This window comes from Pempheris klunzingeri, chromosome 13 (genome assembly GCF_042242105.1).
Source record: "Pempheris klunzingeri isolate RE-2024b chromosome 13, fPemKlu1.hap1, whole genome shotgun sequence".
Classification (NCBI taxonomy): Eukaryota; Metazoa; Chordata; class Actinopteri; order Acropomatiformes; family Pempheridae; genus Pempheris; species Pempheris klunzingeri.
This window is the reverse complement of record NC_092024.1, coordinates 11081263-11102183: the sequence shown is the minus strand read 5'-3', so window position 1 is coordinate 11102183 and position 20921 is coordinate 11081263. Positions and strand designations below refer to the sequence as shown.

Sequence of the window (20921 nt, the reverse complement as noted above, 5' to 3'; positions counted from 1 at the left end):
CAGGGGAGCAGTGGAGATACTTATTGTCAATGTTGGCTTACATGATGCATGGCTAACATCCCTCTGGGTGACCTGAGTGTGGTTCAAACAGAGTCTCCTCTGTGTTTGGTTACTTTGGATGACGAGGATAGAAGCCAGGTGGCTGCAGGGCAATCCATTACTACTGACGGTAGCTCAACTTTTGATCTCTTTAGTGCCTCATGGCCTTCCCTCTTATCAGAGCAAGATCAGCAAGGGAAGGCCCTATTGGAGAAATATAAAGGAGTGTTCAGCCAAGGAGAGGAAGATCTGGGTTGCTGTGATGGAGCATGTCGTACCCTTGACATGTAGGACATGGTGCAGTGTTGTCTCAGGATCAAGATGGCCAGTGGAGATCTATTGCTTTTGCCAGACACTCAGAAAGTAATATATCTAACTACAGCTCAAGAAGGTTGGAGCTTTTGGCCCTTAAATGGGCAGTGACAGATACTTAAGGGAGTACTTGCTGAGGAAAAATCTCACTGTCTTCACTGATAGTAATCCCCTGAGCTACTTGAAAACGGCCAATCTTAGGTCAGGGTTTCAGAGCTGGGCGCATTTGACTTTGAGGTCAAATATTGTCCAGACACCAGAAACAGGACCACCAAAAACAGGCAGAGAAGTTTTTCAGCTCCTCCTCCCTGAGTGTCTAAAGTGCAAGGTGTTCAAACATCTCCACGACGACCATGGTCACCAAGGGGTCGAATGCACCATACACCTGGTGAGAGAGAGTTGCTTTTGGCTCAACATGTGGCAAGATATTGACAAATACTGCCACTAATGTAATCACTGCCTGGTAGCTAAAGTCAATCAACCCAAAGTTAGAACTCTTCCTGGTAACATAATGACGTCACAACCAATAGAGATTCTGGACATTGACTTAACTGTCCTGGAGAGACATTGTCCTTGTCATCACGGATGCTTTCTCCGAAGTTACCAACCTTGGACCAGAGAGCTAGCACCACAGCTCGGATTCTAACAGAAAAATGATTTTAAGTGCTGCTGAAACAGTTGTGCAAAATATCTGGCACTGAAAAAGAGCAGCACCACACCATACAACCCTGAGGGTAACGGACAGTGAGAGAGATTCAACTGGACCTTGTATGACCTACTCCGTAGCCTCCCAACTGAATAGAGAAGTCAAATGGCCACAGTAGCTCCCTCAGACCCTTTCTGCATACAACACAACAGAAAATGCTTCCTCTCCACATGAGTAAATGGTTGAGCAAAAAGCCAAACTACCTGCTGATTTTTTGCTGCGTGCCACAGATGACTTGGCCCCAGGCTCAACCAACGATTGGGTAGCTGAGCATCAGAAAAGGTGTGTGCCTATCACACACACAATAGAATCCAGGATGTCTCGGACAACACAGTTCATGAGATTGTGCTCTGTTCGGATGATAAAGAAGGGTTTATAAAAATCTGGCCAAGGAACAGAGCTGGGCCAGAGAAAATATTAATAGGACAAAGCTCTTTTACTGCCTCTGTTGACACTCCTGACCCTCTTTCACCTGAACCGCACAGTTTGCCCCACGGAGACAAAAATGACCTTGCTTTGCTTGGTGATGAAAGCAAAATAGGCAGCGTAATAATAGTTAACATGCAGCCTGCCACACCTCATAACTTCCTACCTGAAGACACAGCAGCTACAATGCAACCAGAGCCCCAGTTTAACTGCCTAGCAGACACATTATGTGATGAGCCTTCTATTACCGCTCCTGTTCTTGCGAGAGGTTCCCACAGGACTACGGCAGGGCACCACACAAACCCTTTTAATCTGCCACGATCTGTATGCAGGCCAGTTGAAGTAACAGTGAATATAACACTCCTCCCTCCAGCATCCAGCCAATATGCAGCGTTCAGACCAGGGGTTTAAAACTAGCAACTCTATTTTTTTCTCACTGGGGTGTTGACCTTTCAAAGTGGAGGTAGATGTGGAAGGGAAGGTAACAGGACATCTAGTCCTAGGATTCACACAAGGGGCAGAGTCTATAAAAAGGGGCAGGAAGCTCACCTGAGCCTTTCTTCCTGCACTGAGATACACCTGAGAGAGCAGCCGGGGTCAGCCTTTGTTTGGTGTTTGATTTGGTAGACTCCCTTTTTAAAAATACCATGAAGCATTTCTTTTGGCTCATGGTATTAAATATTTGTTAAATAATTATTCAAAATGTTTTATTTGTTAGATTCTTCATGTTTGGTGGCGGACTGATACGTGGAGTGATTAGACACATCAGCCGAGAAACAAAGCATGCTCAAGCTGAATGGTTTGAAATAGGTTTTTAGTCCCTTTGTTACAATATTAACATGGACCTTTATAAATACAGATTCCAGTCACCTGCATGTCTCCGACTGGGGAAGGGGACCGCGTTCCCGTCAAGCAAGATAAATAATTTATTTTTACATTGCACATGTTTTGTAAAATGTTTCTTGTAGAGTTTCCTTTTGCATATTAATGTGCTTCTGTTTCTTTTATTTCTTATACAAAGGCACTACTGGAGGAGCAAACCACTGTTTTTCCCGCACATATGAGATTTTAGTGTGGCTTTAACTAATCAACTGAAAGCGCCATTTTCTGTTTTATTTTTCTTGTGTGGCTATAGCTGTGTTAAAGGGGTCGAATAGCCATCATGCATGTGTGCTTTTTTGTGTGGTTTGAGTCACTTTAGCTGGCTGTGAGTATGTACATTTTCTTCAAACAGTTTTGATGTGGTTCAAATTGGTTTGACTTTAGTGATAGTTTATTCATAATTTTCCTGCATATTTTGTGACATTGTCCTCTTTCTCCACATAACTCTACACTAGCCTCCCTGACGGAGCAGTCTAGCCCAACACTCTTGTTGCTTGTTCATTTATTGTTGATTTGATTTATATGTTACCTGCACAATGCACGCCATCCCTAGTTTATTATGACCTGCATTTGAGCTTTCCACTGAAACTCCCTTGCTGCAACCTAGTTGAAAGTCTTTTCTATTGTCTATAAATTCCATATTTTTGGTATCGCAGTCTGCGGCTCCAGTTTATTCTGGGTCTTGTGCATTGAGTATCATCTGGTCACATAAATGAAATATCTCTGAGTTTTGGAGCGTATGCTTACGTAAATAAACAACATTTTTAAGTAACCATTTTGAACCCTGAAAAATTCAAAGTGACATTTTGCCCTATTTTACAGATTCAATTATTAATTCAGGTTAATGATTAACTCTAAGGTTATAATCTTGCAGCCCTGCAGCCCTACTGGAGGTGACATGAGGAGTGGCAGCAGTGTAATCTTCAGCAGTGAGTGAGAGAGAGACAGAGAGAGAGAGAGAGAGAGAGAGAGAGAGAGAGAGAGAGACCACCTTTCAATCTGAAGTCCTAGTTAAAAGCATCTGCCCTGCTGGAGTGACACTGAAGCCCCTTTACAAACTCTGGGGATGCTGCTGAGTAGGCGTGTGCTGTCTTGAGCTCCCTATGGACCTCAAAAATATCATATTACATTTCACAAGGTGACACCAGCACCTACAATGACAACAGCAGGGTATCAATTCATTTTCTGTTATGAGTCCGCTGCTGTCCGAGGTGCTGAAACAAACTGCTGTGCCGTGTGTGTCATTACCTGATTATGTCGTCGTTGTGCCCCAGGTAAAATTTCTGCTTGTGCTCCCGGGTGTTGTACACAACTCCCACACCGGCCACAAAATAGACTATTTCCTTGGCGGCGGTGTAGTACAGGTTGTTGCGGCACTGATGTCCCCGGTATCCGTACACCCACTCCAGTCTCAGGTGGCAGTTGGGAGCAGTTCTGTCAGCCATGTCCGCACTTCCGTGTGTGTCTCTCTGTCGCTGTCACGTAGGTTTTCTGATGTAGTGTCATTCACCAAAAAGGATTTATTTTAAGCCCGTGTGTCCCATTAGTTCCGTTGGATTTCCACCCGTCCGGGGAGAGCGTTGAAATTAGGCATTTCCGAGGGTCATGTGGATTTCGAGTCTTGCTGTGTGATAAAATGAAAGCCCTCCGTCTCTGTTTTAGGACACGGGTTCCTCTAAGCGGCTGTCTTCATTGTGAGAGTCCACTTGTACTTCTTCAGCCCCGGGCTGGCGGTCCTCCTCGGCACAGGTCAAAGCTCCTGTCAAATCCTACAAAGATGGAGCTGCACTGTTATTCTGTAAGCACCGCCCACAAAAGATGACGGAGAAGCCCGCCGTCCAATCAGAGGCCTAGGCTCATCCTCGTGGGGAGTAAAGCAGGAGAGGACAATCCGTCACAAAGATTATGCTAGGCTAACATTTCAAGCTAACTAGCAGAGTCTAAATTTAACATTAACTCTTAACATTAACTCAAATAGAGCAAAGATATTCAGCTAAAAAATATTTATTTTTAGCAGTATTTCACTTATACGTAAGGCTGTGTTACGACAACTTATATATATATATATATTTATTATTTTATTTATTTTGCATTGTATTGTCACCTAGTCCTATGAACCTATTTAGTGCAACAAGTGTCTATCTCATGAAAACTTTGTTGATACTGTTTGATTTACAATAAGGAATAAAAAGAAAAAGGCAATCCAATAATGCTAATAATCATCTTCATCCTCACTTTAAACTGGAACGCTTGTCGTCTTCCATTGTAATGTTTCTTATTAAGAAATAACTGCACACCAAAAGATTTGTAGATGTCCTAAGTCAATGTGAGATTTGTAAAGATAAGGAAGATGTGTTTTATGACTGTTCATGCTCAGCATCATGCCAAAGGAGTCGCTAAGTATGTTATTTTGTGTAATGGTGATTAGCATTCAAAATAAATCTCTCCCATATTTTGAATTATTCATTATTGACTGTGGATGAAATTACATTGAGTCTGTTAAGCTGTCTCCCATATGAGTTTGTATTTCAGAGGTTATGTGGTTAAAGACACTGGAACAAGATGACTCAGGCACTTGCACTTTGTTTACCTAATAAATTGTAGGCCTGATAATTTCATTTATGAGGTTTTATTTTTTCAATTTGATGTCACTTTTTGTGTATTTTGTCTTATTTTATTAATTATTTTATTAGGGCATGATTTATAGACCTATAACTAATAACATACTCACTATTTTGTTGTTTTCATATTTCAATAATGATATAATGATGGATTTTTAGAATTAATTTTATTCAATCTTATTTTATATTATTTCATTACAGGAAATTACGTCAGTGACGGACCGCCCTCCTCCGCCGTTGCCGAGTAACAGAGGAAGCTTCGTTCTCGCCTTCATCCCAGCTTTGCACAACAGCTTGGCAACAGACTTTAAGACCTGTTTCTCCATCTAAAGCTATGGAGGTGACGATGGACCCGTTGTTTCTAGCGTGGAGCTATTTCAGGAGGCGAAAGCTCCAACAATGTTCCGATATTTGCACAAAAATACTACAAGACAACCCGTACGACCAGGTACTGTGGTGTAGTTAGCCGAGCTAGATTAGCATGCTAGCGATTATGCATTAAGGAAAGCCTGCTTGTGTGCTAACGCAGGGAAGAGGCAGAACCTGGTGCATAATCCTGATTAGTCGAGTCCTTGTACTTTATCATAATTTAATTTAGGTTACGTTGTATTTACTGGTACGTCTTTGAATCAACATATATCTTATTCTGGTCATTGTATTGTATTTCTTTTTCATAATTCATGCAATCTGTTCTCTGTTTATTTTCTTCATTTCCTCATTTATTCAGATCTGTCCTTTACTTTCTTCCTCTCTCACTAACGCACTGCATGCTGTCTTAAGGACTCCCCCTTGCCTATTTCAGAGGTAATCATAACTGCAGGCTGTTCCTCTCTGTCACCCTTTTCCGTGTGAATAGTTCCTCATAGGTCCTGGCTATAACATGTGTACCTGCAAAGCCATCTATATGATTGAAACATTGTGTATTTCATAGGCTGCATGGAGCTTGAAAACCCGTGCTCTTACAGAGATGGTATACATAGATGAAGTTGATGTCGACCAGGAGGGGATTGCTGAGATGATGCTGGATGAGAGCTCAATTGCACAAGTTGCACGTTAGTTCAACTCCTCTCAAAATGTAGCAACTCCTACATTTATTCAGTGGTTAAATTTGTTGGACTGATAATTCTTGACTTCCTTTCAGGACCTGGTACATCACTGAGGCTCCCTGGAACAAGTCAGGGTGGAGGTCCCACAGCAGCTGTCAGGTACTGTATATAAGATAATGCTTGTATAATGCCATGAAACTTTACCATTGGTGCCATTTTCAACAAAGTAACAAACACCTGATATGAGTTTTCCTGAATCTCTGAATTCAAGGCCCATGACTCAATCAGGGCGTCCTATCACAGGCTTTGTGAGACCCAGCACTCAGTCAGGACGTCCTGGGACTATGGAGCAGGCCATCAAGACCCCACGCACTGCAAGCACTGCTCGTCCTGTCACTAGCGCATCAGGCAGATTCATTCGTCTGGGAACGGTAAATATATATGCCTGAAAATGTGTTGGTTTGAGACTGAATGGCTCTGTGTGAAGCACAGTTATAGTTTTCCCACCAGGGCTCTTATATTTGAAACATAGACTCTTATTTTTCAGATTACACTTTTAAACTTGTTTGATTAAAAAAAAAAAATACTCTGGGATATTTGTGTTTCATTTATCTTGTGTTTGAAACATTTTCTCCATTTCTTTTAGATTGTAATAATGTTAAACCACCTATTTATGTAATTGTTGTAAGAATAACAATAATAATAGTATTATTTTGCTATCTTTACTGTGAAGTAAGCCTTTAACGTTTAGCATGTTTTGTTTCACTGTTTCCACAGGCTTCTATGTTAACCAATCCAGATGGACCATTTATAAACTTGTCAAGACTAAATCTGGCCAAGTATTCCCAAAAGCCTAATTTATCCAGGGTAAGACTGAGACTGTGACTTGCAAAAATTAATCAAGAACATTTTTTTCTCACGTCAAGTAACCATAATTTCCTTTCTCAGACACTGTTTGAATACATCTTCCATCATGAAAATGATGTGAAAAATGTGAGTGTGGCACTAATCTAAGTTCTAAAGAATTTTGGATTGTTGACTATTATTCATGCAACACACACACTGTATATTTCTTTCCCAGGCTTTAGATTTGGCTGCACAAGCTACTGAACATGCTCAGTTCAAAGACTGGTGGTGGAAAGTTCAGTTGGGGAAATGCTACTACAGGCAAGTATCTCACAATAATCCTCGTTGTTTAAGATCAACATTTCCGATGTTTAATGTTGCACATGTATAATCCCTGTGATAATAAATGTGTCTGACCTTGTAGGCTTGGTTTGTATCGAGAAGCAGAAAAACAGTTTCGATCAGCTCTCAATCACCAAGAGGTGGTGGACACATATCTCTACCTTGCAAAGGTAGTGATACAGACATCATAGCATTACATCTCATTACCAGCTTCTTGCACAGTGGAAAATACTCCTTCTATGAGCCTAATGTTTACTGATAAATAAAAAAAACCCTGTGTGTGTTTCCCCTTAGGTGTATCAGCGCCTGGATCAACCAATAACAGCACTCAACCTTTTCAAGCAAGGCCTGGACCACTTCCCTGGTGAGGTTACCCTTCTAACAGGAATCGCTCGCATACATGAGGTACAGTTTTTCACCATGCTCCTTACTATAGAGTCCATTTAGTCCTCTATCCAGACACAAGGGAAACATACGTACTGTCTGTACTGCGATATTGTCACAGGAGATGAACAACATTTCATCAGCCACGGAGTACTACAAAGATGTCCTGAAGCAGGACAACACTCACGTGGAGGCTATAGCCTGCATAGGCAGCAATCACTTCTACACTGATCAGCCCGAGATCGCCCTCCGCTTCTACAGGTCACATTAGCTTTTATGCATAATTAATGTAATGTGTTGTTACAGTATGTTTAATGAGAAGTTATATTCCATCTGTGATTTAATAAGCTTCTCCCATTTCTAGACGGCTACTCCAGATGGGAGTGTATAACTGCCAGCTGTACAACAACCTGGGCCTGTGCTGCTTCTACGCCCAGCAGTACGACATGACTCTGTCCTCATTTGAGAGGGCTCTGGCACTCGTGGCCAATGATGAAGAGCAAGCTGATGTGTGGTACAACATAGGACACGTGGCTGTGGTGAGTTAAAGGAATAAAATATCCCAGAATGTGAGGACATAATTGTAGGTAGCCTCGCTTTATACGGTTTACACTTCAAATAAATGAAATATTTGTAGACATACAAACAGAAGCTGGTACAAAGTGCATGTTTTCTATGTTTTCAGGGCATAGGGGACTTAACACTGGCCTACCAGTGTTTTAAACTGGCGTTGGCTTTTAATAATGACCATGCTGAAGCGTACAACAACCTGGCTGTGCTGGAGCTGCGCAAAGGTCGCATTGAACAGGTGAAGACATATCTTTGAGTCGTATCGCTTTTACACAGTTAAAATATGAGGTGTGAGATCATAATGGTGTCCTTTTATACCCTCTAATATAAGGTAATACAGCCCATTATTTAAGAACCACTAAACTTTTATTACCATCAATAAATTTAAATGTAGCCCGCTTTACCAAAGAATATTTCTCAAATACACCCACGGTAATGATTGTTTGAAAATACAAAACGGTAATAATTTGAAGATTACACTAGCACACCATAAGTCATAAGGCTATAACCCACCAATTACACCATCTAATCAATTTAGCATTAATGACACAAAATATTTTGAGACATATTCTCTGAGACTGGATATCCCACAGCGGAGTGTGTGTCACATGCGGCTGGGTGCCAGCCATCAGCTGAATGTCAGTGCTGCTGCCATATTAACACAAGCTGAAAAAAAGTGCAGGATTAAGAAAACAGACATTTGTTGACAGTATTAATGATTGTCCTCTCTTTGATCCAGTCTAAAGCCTTCCTGCAGACTGCTGCATCACTGGCCCCTCACATGTATGAACCACACTTCAATCTCTCCATTCTCTCTGAAAAGGTAATTTTAGACGTCATCTCGACATCTAAACTGCTCAGTAGTTGAAGGGACAAAGTATAACCTCCGTGATACAGACTGCCAAAGTGATGTTTTTTTCTGTGTCCAGATTGGAGACCTTCAGAGCAGCTACACCGCGGCCCAGAAGTCTGAGGACGCATTTCCCGAGCATGTCGACACCCAGCAGCTTCTTAAACAACTTCGGCAGCACTTTGCGCTGCTGTGAGCGTCTGACCAGCATGCTTAGGAACCACGGTGTGCTTTGAATTATGCAGCTGTCAGAGATCTGAGACACGGCGCTGCAGGCTTCAAAACACGAAGCTGTTAAAATGGTAAAAGGTTGGCAGGTTTGTCAGATGTGGAAATCAAATGGGCAAAAGGGCGTTAGTTTTGGGTTCTCGTTATTTATCAAATGGTACATATACACTAAATTGCCAGTTTATTAGGTGCATTTATAACATTGTGTTGCAGAGTGTGTTGTTGTATCCCATTGTGAACAGTCTTTAATCTTCAGATACATTTTCTGCACACCTGAATAGAAATTGGATGTAATTGGTCATTTGCATTTTTCTGGACATTCTCCTTTGACCCCTCTGATATATAACCTTACCGGCACTTTAAATACATACGTTTTTAACCTACAGAAGCCGTGGGTGTTTGCTTTTTGCACCATTCAGAGTCAAAATTTTTGCAACAGTTGTTTGGGTCTATGTACAGCTCAACACTCTAAACACTGTTTTGTCATCCAACATCTGCGATGAATGAGCAATTTATGTGAGGGTGGGTGTTTCCCTGATAAACTGGTGACATAGTGTACCGATCGGTATAGTAATAATACAAATGTACATAGTAAAGGTAAAGATTGTATTTATTAAAGTATAATAATTAACTTTCTTATAGTTCATTTCATAAATCAGATGTATTTTTTTCATATTCTACCTTCCTTGCCATTTTTGTAGACGTAACAAATACTGATGTGACAATAAAAGGAACAATTCAGAAGATGCAGGCTCCAAGCCAGAGTTCATTCTTCATTCAACAAAGTAAATATAACTTGAAAAGAAGCATATTAACTTGCAGTAGTAGATGGTGTCATTTCGCAAATCCATTTTAGTTCATAAGTGCACGGGGCGTCATTCCAGGCCTTGAAGGGGTTGCCTCTGGGATATACAGCTGCACAGTCCTCATTGCCCTGGTTGTTTGGCTCCCCATCATTCCAGAACCTGAAACAAATGATAGCCGAGCCATAATAACTTCATCATCCCTGTTTATTTAGACAAACTTAGTAATTACTTATTAATTTCAAAGAGATGTTTTGCAAATGATGGCCACAACTGTGAGTCACACTACTTGATGATGCTTTTTCTTGAGTGTAAACGTGTAATTGTTACCCCTCAGTCAGTCTTGCTCCATCCAGCCATTTCCAAGTCCCTTCCTCCTCCACATCTCTCAGTCCGATCCAGAAGCCACTATGGGCTATGTGTCTTGAGGGGTCTTTATAATTATTTATCAGCTCACTTACTGCCAGCTGACAACACCGAATATGCACACACACACACACACACACACACACACACACACACTAGTTTATCTTGTGGACACCGACCTCTTTTACTGCTCAGAAATAAGATATGAAGCGTTATAAAAGAGAATTACAAAAGTGGAATGGCAGATTTTGTCCAGAAACATGACTGTGTTGACTAAACGTTGAGTCTTACATGTTTCTCTCTGGTGTCCGTCACTGCCAAGTCGGCTCCTTGCTTTTTGCAGAACTGTCTGGCTTCCATCCATGATCTGCGTGAAATGGCATCAGAGAGAGCGAAGTAGTAACACAGTGAGTTTATGAAAGTCCATCCTGGTAAACAGTGTCTGCAGCCCTCTTCTGTTGCCAGAGAAAATGGAAACATGATGTGTTGTTAGTTGGCTCACAATAATTATGTATTCATACTTAAATAGCAAAAACAATCAGTTGAAAAAAAAAAAAAAGCTCTCACTAATCATTGGTATGTGGGATTTCAACGCTGCAATTTCCATTTTAATTTGGTCAGACCGCTTTTCGTAGTCTTTGGTTCTCCTGCCCTCATGTTCAAGCTCCCACTTGGTAAGTTGCTGCTCACTTATCTCTCTTGCCAACTGTTTCTTGGCTTCATCCCTGCTTTGGATTGCAGTGTTGTAAGAAGCCTGCAGTTTGGCCACCTCGCTGCTGATGTCCATTATTGTATGATACCCGTCTGTAAGTCTGTTGTCTGTAAGCCGCGAAGATGAGGTGTTACTCATGGAATGTAGTCTCAGTTTTTTTTTTAAAAGCATTGTTATTTAGATTACATCTACACTTACCTAGATCAAAGTCAAACATGAGCACAGGAGCAGGAGCAGGAAAAAGTCAATTGGAAAGCATTATGTAGTAACGTTATTGGTTCACAGGCATTTATAATGTTTTCATAAATACATTTAGCAATTTCGAGACTGTGAAATATTTACGGGTCACTAGTGACTTACAATAGACTCCCAGGCCAATGTCCACGGCAAGTAGAATGACAGCGAGCACCGCCAGGCTCACTGTGAGCAGTTTGTAATGATTCAAACTGGATTCAGGCCTCACCATGGACATGGACACTACAGAGAAGTGGTGGATCAATATCAGAGCAGTAATCCTTGTCATAATATTGTAACAATTCAGTATCATCAAAACAATATACAGAAAAACCCAAATAAATGAGTAGAGGTCCTTCTAACGCCTTACTAAGCAGCTTTTTTCTTAACTGTTGCAAAACACACATTTAATAACTTATAGCAAAGCATTTTTTACACTTTTAATTCACTTTTCATTTACAGTACCTTGTTGCTTCTCTTGGTTTGGGTAGAGAGGGTTCTCATCTGAGATGGAGTCCTCTCGACTAACCAGTTTGTTATATGTACGATCAGAAGCGCCACCTGAATTTTCTTCGTCCTCCATGATGACTGTTGAGATGAGACCAGTCTGCTGTGTTTGTCCAGGAGAGATTATTTGTCAGGACATTGCCCTGATGTCCGTGTGTGTGTGTGTGTGTGTGTGTGTGTGTGTGTGTGTGTGTGTGTGTGTGTAACATTACAAACAGAAAATCAAGTTCATTTGTTAAACATTTACAGGATGTGCGGGTGAGTTGAAAAGCAGATTTCTAATTCATGCAAACATACAAGCTTTATAAGTTTCTTTAAGCGTCACTTTTTATTTTATTTAGCCAAACATGATTTTTGTAAAATCATTACATGGCAGACACTTCCATATATTATCAGACTGGTTATTCAGTTAAAGTTATAAACATTCAGGACAATCAACAAGTTAATGAAAATGTACCATGAGCAGCGTGTTGTAGAGATTTTAGGTATTTTCGCACAGAATATTGCTATTTTTTGCAAAAACATAGCAAGGAAAAAGACACTGCTGCTGTATAACTACTGCACACAAATGTCAGTCGTTATTCCACATGTACCTTAAGAAGTGTAAAACCTTAAAAATTATGTATCAAGCTGCAGTCTGCGTTTTTTGAAAGATTTTGCATAGACACAAACGTGAGAGGTTTCATGTCTTGCTTGATTCCATCTCACATATCCAGTTATACAGATGGTCCTGGCAGTTTCCATTGTACCATGTCCTCCTGGTATCAGCATATTGAAAAACAGCAGCACAGTTCCCACTCTGAAGCCCAACATGGTTCGGCTGTCCACTTCTCCAGTACCTTGAATAAACCAGAATCATTCATAGAAGAAATAAGGTCCACTACATTTGTTAGTCCTAATGATATTGCCAAAATAAAAAAAACGATCAGTGTTAACAGTCTGTGAGATGCTTACATTATTTCCACCTCAGTCACATTGTTAACCCAGACCCAGGTTCCCTCTGTCGCTACATCAGTGAGGCCGATCCAAAATCCGTTCTCCCACCACGTACTACTAGTGCTCTGCTTTGGAAGGCTGTTACTAACCAGTTGCTGTAAGAAAGTATACACATGCGTCTTATATATTGTATGTACGTGCTGTAAAATCAAATAGACTTTAAAGTGGCCCAAGTATTTGGATCAAGTGGACCGAGTTACATTGAACCTATGAGATCAGACGTTCTTTATTCATTTTTTCTTTTTTCGTCCTTTCATCCTTTTATAGTATCTAAGATAAAAGCTTCCTGCGTTCAACTGTGAATAATTTAATCTAATGTTATATAAGATAACCTCAGGAAATGCAGGTTGTGAAATGGTTACTTTTGTTTTGAATGTGTACAGTGCTGTGGGTCTACTGGCAGTAGTGCTGATACTGTGTAAAAAGGTAAACGTAAAGTGAATGCCGTTCCTTTTATTCGTTTTTGGACCCACCTGCTCCTCCAAGTTTGCGATCACAAGCAGGTCAGCCCCTTGTCTAATACAGTCTGCTCTGCTGTCTGGCCAGTTCTTTTTGGAGTTGGACGCATTGCGAGAAGAAAAATAATAGCAGGATGATTTAAGAAGAGTCCATCCTGGTAGACATTTGCCACAGCTTTCCTCTGTCACAAAAGGAGATAGAAAGCAGGTTATTTTTCCAATAGAACACATTTTGTATTGTATTTTTGCAGGTTTATAGCAGGTGTTCACTTGGGGAAGAAGGTTTGACCATTTCAACCATGATATGCACTGGACCACCAAAGAAGTCTGCCTTACCAAAGGTATTTTTATCAGACTGCAGGTTCACCCTCTCTGTTTGCAGCGTCTCAATCTGTCCCTGAATGCTGTCAGTGAGGGTCCTCTGCTGCTTCACTTTCAGCTTTAGTTGCACATGGCTGGCGCGCTCTTTCGCTACTGCTGCCTGGGCCTCCAGTTTAGCTCTGATGATACCACTGTGGTTGCGGAGGTAGTTCATCTCAATGATGAGGGGTGTAGCAGCTGAATTAGGAACCTGAAGGTAATCAACTTTGACACCTGAGGCATAAAAACTCGTATTAACAGAGAGAAAGAGGAATCAGAGGATAACTCAAGGTTATTTTGTTTATTTCCGCCACACAGTCGGGTCACTACTGTGTCTTCTGACTGAAACAAGTCAACACCTGTTGGATGTTTTGGCATGAAGGTTTGTTCAGACATTCAGTGATTCCCAGATGATATATGTTGCAGATGTTGGTGAGGCTATGATTGCAAAGTGAATATTTTTGGTTTGACAACTTTTTCTTTTTTTTTAACAAGCAAATCAAGCAACACAAGATACACTTTTTTTATCCCCAAAAAAAACACCCCGCTGTAAAACGCTGCAATATGGTAGGCTACATAGCTGCACAATACCATATATTAACTGGTGCAAGATATTCATACCTTATATAAAAGAAACTGAGAGTACCATTCATTTCTACAGCTGTGAATACAATCTTGCACATCTATATTTTGATATTGTGGTAGTAAATTGTGAGTGTGAGATTGTGTCAATTCACATTCTGCAGAGGAGGAATTCAGTTACAGGATATCTGCAGTTGTCTGTGAACGCTCATACTTACAGTAAATCCCAATGACGACAGCAGCTATCAACAGACCAACATTCAGCAGGACCAGACCCAGAATAACCAGTCGGTAGTGTGGAAACGCAGACCCACTTCGCTCTGTAAGCACACCTTGGTAATGTTCAAGTTAATAGTATAAGTTAATAATGTATTTCATCTTAAGTTAGACCCTCATGGACTTTTGCCATGTAACAGGTTACACAGAAATGGATATGATTAAGGGGTTATAATCAAGTTTTTAAACCATAGCGTATATTTAAACAATGTTTTACATATATTTCAAATCTGAATGACAGAATGAACTAAAATCACACTGAGGCAGTTCGAAAGAGAAAAGAGTCATTGGTAGAATGAAAGTAGGACTTTGGTCAGAAACTGCAAAAGATTTGATTTTTATTTAAAGTTAGTTGTACCTTGTCCAAATGTTTGATGACGAGAGCCCAAATGCCCATAAGTGTTGAAATCTTGAGAAATCTTTTGTTCAAATGACATTTCGTCCCCTGGTTCTGGCTGCGAGTTCTCCATTGTGCTGGTGCAAGTGGTGCCTATTGATCTGTTTGTCTCCTGCTTATAGTGATAAGACGTGCGTGCATGTGCGTGCGTGCGTGTGTGTGTGTGTGTGTGTGTGTGGACCCTAGTCTCGAAGCTCCAACCTCTGTGTGTATGTGTGAGTTCTAGTTCGTAAAACATCAGTCATAAGGATGTTTGTGTGGCTTAACCTCTGAGTCAAATTATGTTTTAAAGATGGAATAATACCACAGCAGCACTGTCATACATTTTTATATTCAAATGTTGATTATATATATATATATATATATATATATATATATAATATTACACTGTTGACGCTGTTTTTGTCAGCTTAGATTGCTTCATCAGTGGACATTCACATTTTCCCATTCTGTCCAGAATAATGCTGTATTAGCACATTCGCTCAGAGATGAAGCTCTGATCCATCAGATGCTGAGTCATAGTTATAAAACACACAATTATCCTCTGTGATTGCTCCCTTAGTATTCTGTATTTCTTTGCTGACTTTTTACAATTGGCCATTTGAGAAACTTTCCATTTTTAAAGGATTATTTTGACATTTTAAGAAATACACTCATCAGCTCTCTCGCCAAGCTCATTGAGAAGACTGATCTTTTCTTAAATGAACACATATTAGTCTAACACAGGGGTTCTCAACCAGTCTAGCTTCTGGACCCACCATCACCCCAAAAAGGACCCAAATCGGGAAAAAAATTCTCAAATGTATTTAATGAAAAGATGGTGCAGTTTGAACCTGAGACAGTCCAGAATATCACAGTATGCCAACACAAAAAAGTTTAATGATAAACCAAAACGACCAGCAGGTGGCGCTGCTAGAGAGACACTCAATAAGCTGCATTTTAATTCAAACCAAAAAGTGCATCTTAGGGACACAAGGTTTCAAGAATATTAATGTGACTGTAGCTGTGATAACCCTGCATCAGTGGATCCACACTGAACAGCCCTGGATTCATAATATTCAATCAGTAGCACTTAATAAGCCGTTGACCCTGAGGCTGTCACAACATACACAACACTTCAGTAACTTCAGCCTGTTTTAACAGACTCAACAGTGCTTTCATGCACAAACATGAAATAAAAAAGTGCAACTGCTGAGAAGTATTTTGAATAAGACTCAAATTCTGTAGCTTTGGCTGAGAATCCTCACTCACTGAATCTATTACAACCAACACTGCACTGTGGAAACATTCAGTTTCTTCAGTAGCAGTTTTTAATCCACAAACTCAAAATAAATTAAACAAAAAGTGCAATTCAAAAAGATTCAAGTTTACAAAATTAACTTTTCTTCTGATTACCTTCTCAGTACATACTGAAAAGCACTGTGCTTTGAAGAAAATTAAGCAGCACTCACTTCAACCTTTGGTGAAACACCTCGCAGCACAAAACTGAGGGTTTTGTCCTCCTTTGTCCTCATCGTAAGAAAATCCATATCTCTTGTAGTTGGTGTCCTACTTGCTAATTAGCGTGAAAACAAACTTTGCGGGTCGTCTTCTATACTGTGAAATGGCGGGTGTCGATTAGCATCACAGGGCATTATCGCCACCTACTGTTCAGGAGTGTGAACAGACGGCACTGCGCTGCATAGAAAATCCCCTTTTTTTTTGCCCAGGCAAAGACCCACTTTTGGGTCGCGACCCACCTGTTGAGAATCACTGGTCTAGCACATAAGTCGTAGATACACTGTGAACTTGTTAACATAACACACATGACATACAGACTGGAATCAGGGGGAAACAGCTAGCCTCGCCAGCTGTGCACAGCAGTAACAAAAATCCACCCACCATCACCTCTTAAAATTGACTGACTGTAAATTCACAGTGTAACAACAACATGTCATGGTATTGTGTGGGTTATGTGCTGGATTAATCATTTAAAACAAGATATAACATGTTAGTGAGCTTTAGAGGTGCTGATAGCCTTTATTTTACCGTCAGACAGAAACAGACTGTGGACCCCTGTCCCCAGTCTTTATGCTAAGCTAAGCTAATGTGCTGCTGGCAGTAGCTTCATACATGAAATATATAAAACAGGAAGATCATCTAGTTGTTTAACTTTTCCTGTTTTGCTTACATGGTGTTTTCAGAGCCACTTCATTACAAGTCAGAATAATGTCATACTTAATGGTTCCTCAATGAATAATTGGTGAATTATTTTACAGATCAGTAGTAATTTTTAAAATGCTGTACCACCTGATAACATGTTGGAAGAGTAACAAAAAGCAGACACCATGCAATATGGCTATTCGAGAAATTAATCTTTATTGCATTGCAGTACGAGCCATTAGGCAACAGTAACGCAGGTATTAAAATGCTGAACAAAAAAAGTAAAAAACTAAAATGTGAGACTGTCAGGTAGTACCCATGCATTATTTCTCCTACAGTGGACACCTGTTAATACACCAGGCTGGTGTAAAGATTCTTTTCTTCATTACAGAAAGTTTCAGAGGATGTCTAAAACTCTGTCAGGTGGAGTTAACTAGAAGTTGGTGCTTTTTCACAAATCCATTTCAATGTGTTTTTACATCCTACGTCATTCCAAGCCTTGAAGAAGTTTACTCTGGAATAAACTGCTGCACAGTCCTCATTGTTCACGTTATTTGGTTCTCCATCATTCCAGTACCTAGAGAAAAGCATAGATTACTTTACACAGACACAGCTTTAGTGTCTAATAAGTCTCTTACACCCTAGTCTAGTTTGCCTGTCTAGTTAAAGCGAGCTAGTAAGTACTCAAGCACAATGTCTGGCTCCTTTTATTCCAAAGGATTATTATTGTTCATGAACATCATGTAGGTATGGTTGCATTGCTGTTTTAATGCTTTCTAATTCTTTGCCACAAGGTCAGAACACAGCCTATGTTTATCAGTCTTTCAGTGTCTGCAAGCAAGGCCGCTCTCTTCTCCCCAGCTCTTTCACGCTTGTAGTCTTCACCTGGCAACAGTTGTCATGCAGTAAGATACTTTTACACACACTCACAGACACAAGGAGAAGCCGAATACTTCTCCAAGGATTCATCCTTGCCTAACGTCATTACAGTTTCACATCATTTCTAGGTTACACTTCATTAAGCCTGTACTTCATTAGGTGATGGCAGCTACAAGCACATAAGCATCTTTCCATAAGACAGGTCGGAGGTCAGGTATGAGAAACTGACCCAGCAGCAGGACATCATGCTGAGAAATTTCAATTCTGTTATAAATACAATTACATGTAACATAATTAGCTCTTACCCTTCAACCAGTATCTTTCCATCCAACCATTTCCAAACCCCTTCCTCTTGCAGATCTCTCAGTCCAATCCAGAATCCTATATTGTTTTCTGAGGCATCTAGGTTATGTATCAAGTGAGTTACAGTTGCGTTCTAATAAATAAGAAATAGAAACAATTTTTTTTAAAAAAGAAAACACTTTCATGAACACAGTTGCAAAGAGATACGAATTGAATGTTGAGAATCCACCTCTTTATCTTTGCTGTCTATGACTGCAAGGTCACCTCCATGCATCTGGCAGAACTCTCTGGCTTTTGTCCATGTTTTTCTGTCATCTTTAGAGAAAGCGAAGTAGTAACACACTGAGTTCATCAGAAACCATCCCGGTGGACAGTGTCTGCAGCCGTTATCTGTTGCCAAATAGAATTAACAGTGAATAATGTGAACATATAAAACTACAAAATCATATAATTATGCTTTTACCATTTCTATTATGTACAATAGTAGTAAAACAGGTCTCACAAATCATTGGCAAGTGGGATCTCAGCACTGTAATGTCATTTCTCATTTTAACAATCTGCACATCATATTCTTTGATTGTTTTCGTCTGGTGTTCAGCCTCCCAATTGGTTTGTGTCTGACGACTCAGCTCACTGTCCAGCTGCTTCTTGTAATCCGCAATGGATTCCATTGCAGTCTTGTAAGTGTCCTGGAGTTTGACCAACTCATTGCTGATGCGTTCTGTATCATCAGGTGTAAGGTGAGTGTCTTTGAGTTTGTTGTCTGTAAGTATTGAGGACAAACAATGTTACTGTAGCAAAGTGTTCTCTTTCTTTATTACCAACCCTCTCTAAAGGGATCTTCATACCACCCAGAACACTGATGCATATTTATATCTAACCCGGCCTTATAGGTGACCTAAACATCAAGCTCACAAATAAACAAAACCACATTATTCATGACACATACATACAATGGGCTTAGAGGTCTAATATGAAATAAATATAATATGAATAAAGATGGTGGATTCTGCCATTCCTGTATGCCAGTTCATTACAGGTAGAGCTGAATCTAATAATTGATAATCAGAAAACTGCTGCATATATTTTGATAATAAGTATAAGTAAAAATTAGAAAAAAATATCTGGTTTCACCTTCTCCATGTGAGGATTTTCTCATTTTTGTTTTATGACATTGTAAAATTAATATTTGTGTACTGGACTCTTGGTCGGTTAGACCAGGCGTATCAGCATCAAAATAATTCAACATTTTACGATTTCTCTCCCTCACTCGGGAGAATTTGCTGCATAGGAAATTATGATGAACTCTTTTTACTATTTTCTTATGCTATATACAAGCAATTACTCGATAAATTGAGAAAATGTTCAGCAGATTATTTGATCATGAAAATAATCCATACCCACAGCCCTAATGAATAATTCACCCCAGCAACTCTTGACTTACAGTGGACGCCCAGACCGATATCTACCATCAGTAGAACAGCAGCAAGTAGCACCAGGCTCACTGTAGCCGGCTTGCTATATCTCCAAGATGTCATAATATATCTGGACACGAAACAGAGAGACAGTGAATTATGATTGGATCAAGCTGTAGTAACAATACACTTTTATCAAAATGGTACATACTCTAAAAACAGTTTACTGTTGATGTGATCACCAGTAGTTAAGCTTTACATATCCTTGTTACATAGGCTTTACATGTGAAAAGAAATCCTATTAGAGCCATTCGAACCATTCACTCTACACTAACTTATACCAGACATTGATGTATGTCATTGTTTTTCAGTTATCATACTTATTACATACATATTATATCAGCATTATTTTAGAGCCTGACACCAGTGTTAAAGAATCAAAATCAGACACCTGTTTAAATTGATAACTTTGAACTTGCTCTACCTTGTTGACTGTCTTGGTTAGAGTGGAGGTAAAGAGGACGTTCCTCGCTGTGCAAATCCTCCTCAAAAAGCAGTGTGTTAAATCCACCATCCACGTGACAGCCAGGGATGTCTCTCTTCTACACTCTGGTTGTTCAGCTGAGATCAGTTATGCAAGACCTGATTAGGTCTGGACACTGCCCTGAGTCGACATGTGAAGCTACTATTGCTACTATCAATGAAATATTCATGATGATCAAGTTCCAGATAACTGCTCTCCATAAGAAAGGAGAAGTGAGATTCTTATCAGCACTAGCTAGGGTGTGACATATATTTTTCTCAGCTAGTTCCATATAAACAGGATATGTATTACTTCCCCTTTTTAAAGCAAAGTCCGCAGAGCAGTAGAGACCATTATGATTTACCTTGGTAAATCTCTACAACTTTTCTCTTTAACAGCCCCATGTTTATGGCTGTTTTCTCAAGTGAGGCCATTGACAATGGCTGGATTACCAACCTGGATTGCTAAACGTTCACCATATGTTCACTGAGTTAATTGGTTTCTGGTCATTTGACCTTGAACTGTAATTTTTTGGTGATATCAGAATATGTGCTACTAACTTTGTGGTGGTCTTTGGTGTCTTTGGTCAGAAAGCCATAATAACCTTTCAGCATGTTGTAGTTCAAGTGGTCTGAGAGAAAACCAGACTTCAGGACCTCCTCCTGGTTTTCAGGCTTTAGAAAATCTAGTTTGGCTGTTTTACAAACGAAGATGCA

General features: G+C 40.1%; 5 protein-coding genes across 5 annotated transcripts in view; 1 reads left to right on the top strand and 4 right to left on the bottom strand.

Moving 5' to 3' along the window:
* The window catches only part of eml5 (EMAP like 5), a 40474-nt gene extending 36664 nt beyond the window's left edge, over window positions 1–3810 (bottom strand). Inside the window, exon 1 of the mRNA XM_070841920.1 lies at window positions 3614–3810. Within this exon, the coding sequence (XP_070698021.1) occupies window positions 3614–3810 (197 nt within the window). The remainder of the gene's footprint in view (window positions 1–3613) is intronic.
* A 1483-nt stretch (window positions 3811–5293) lies between these two features.
* On the top strand, window positions 5294–9944 carry ttc8 (tetratricopeptide repeat domain 8). Its single transcript, XM_070842315.1, has 14 exons — window positions 5294–5434; window positions 5918–6038; window positions 6128–6191; window positions 6304–6463; window positions 6810–6899; window positions 6981–7025; window positions 7114–7199; window positions 7303–7390; window positions 7515–7625; window positions 7726–7865; window positions 7969–8143; window positions 8290–8412; window positions 8914–8997; window positions 9104–9944. Exons 1-14 carry the CDS (start codon window positions 5321–5323, stop codon window positions 9218–9220), a joined length of 1518 nt encoding a protein of 505 aa, XP_070698416.1. The 5' UTR covers window positions 5294–5320; the 3' UTR covers window positions 9221–9944.
* Window positions 9945–10022: 78 nt separating this feature from the next.
* Window positions 10023–11950, bottom strand: LOC139211896 (C-type lectin domain family 4 member G-like). The gene is made up of 6 exons (XM_070842316.1): window positions 11833–11950; window positions 11494–11610; window positions 10989–11240; window positions 10713–10876; window positions 10386–10522; window positions 10023–10217 (listed from the first exon to the last, which is right to left on the bottom strand). Exons 1-6 carry the CDS (start codon window positions 11948–11950, stop codon window positions 10064–10066), a joined length of 942 nt encoding a protein of 313 aa, XP_070698417.1. The 3' UTR covers window positions 10023–10063.
* Window positions 11951–12343: 393 nt separating this feature from the next.
* On the bottom strand, window positions 12344–14554 carry LOC139212473 (perlucin-like protein). The gene is made up of 5 exons (XM_070843021.1): window positions 14489–14554; window positions 13665–13922; window positions 13344–13510; window positions 12829–12965; window positions 12344–12713 (listed from the first exon to the last, which is right to left on the bottom strand). Exons 2-5 carry the CDS (start codon window positions 13861–13863, stop codon window positions 12557–12559), a joined length of 660 nt encoding a protein of 219 aa, XP_070699122.1. The 5' UTR covers window positions 13864–13922; window positions 14489–14554; the 3' UTR covers window positions 12344–12556.
* Window positions 14555–17282: 2728 nt separating this feature from the next.
* On the bottom strand, window positions 17283–20367 carry LOC139212093 (CD209 antigen-like protein E). Its single transcript, XM_070842551.1, has 6 exons — window positions 20167–20367; window positions 19712–19812; window positions 18770–19030; window positions 18497–18657; window positions 18270–18400; window positions 17283–17662 (listed from the first exon to the last, which is right to left on the bottom strand). The coding sequence occupies exons 2-6, from the start codon at window positions 19803–19805 to the stop codon at window positions 17515–17517; spliced, it is 795 nt and encodes a 264-aa protein (XP_070698652.1). The 5' UTR covers window positions 19806–19812; window positions 20167–20367; the 3' UTR covers window positions 17283–17514.
* Between the last annotated feature and the right edge of the window lie 554 nt (window positions 20368–20921).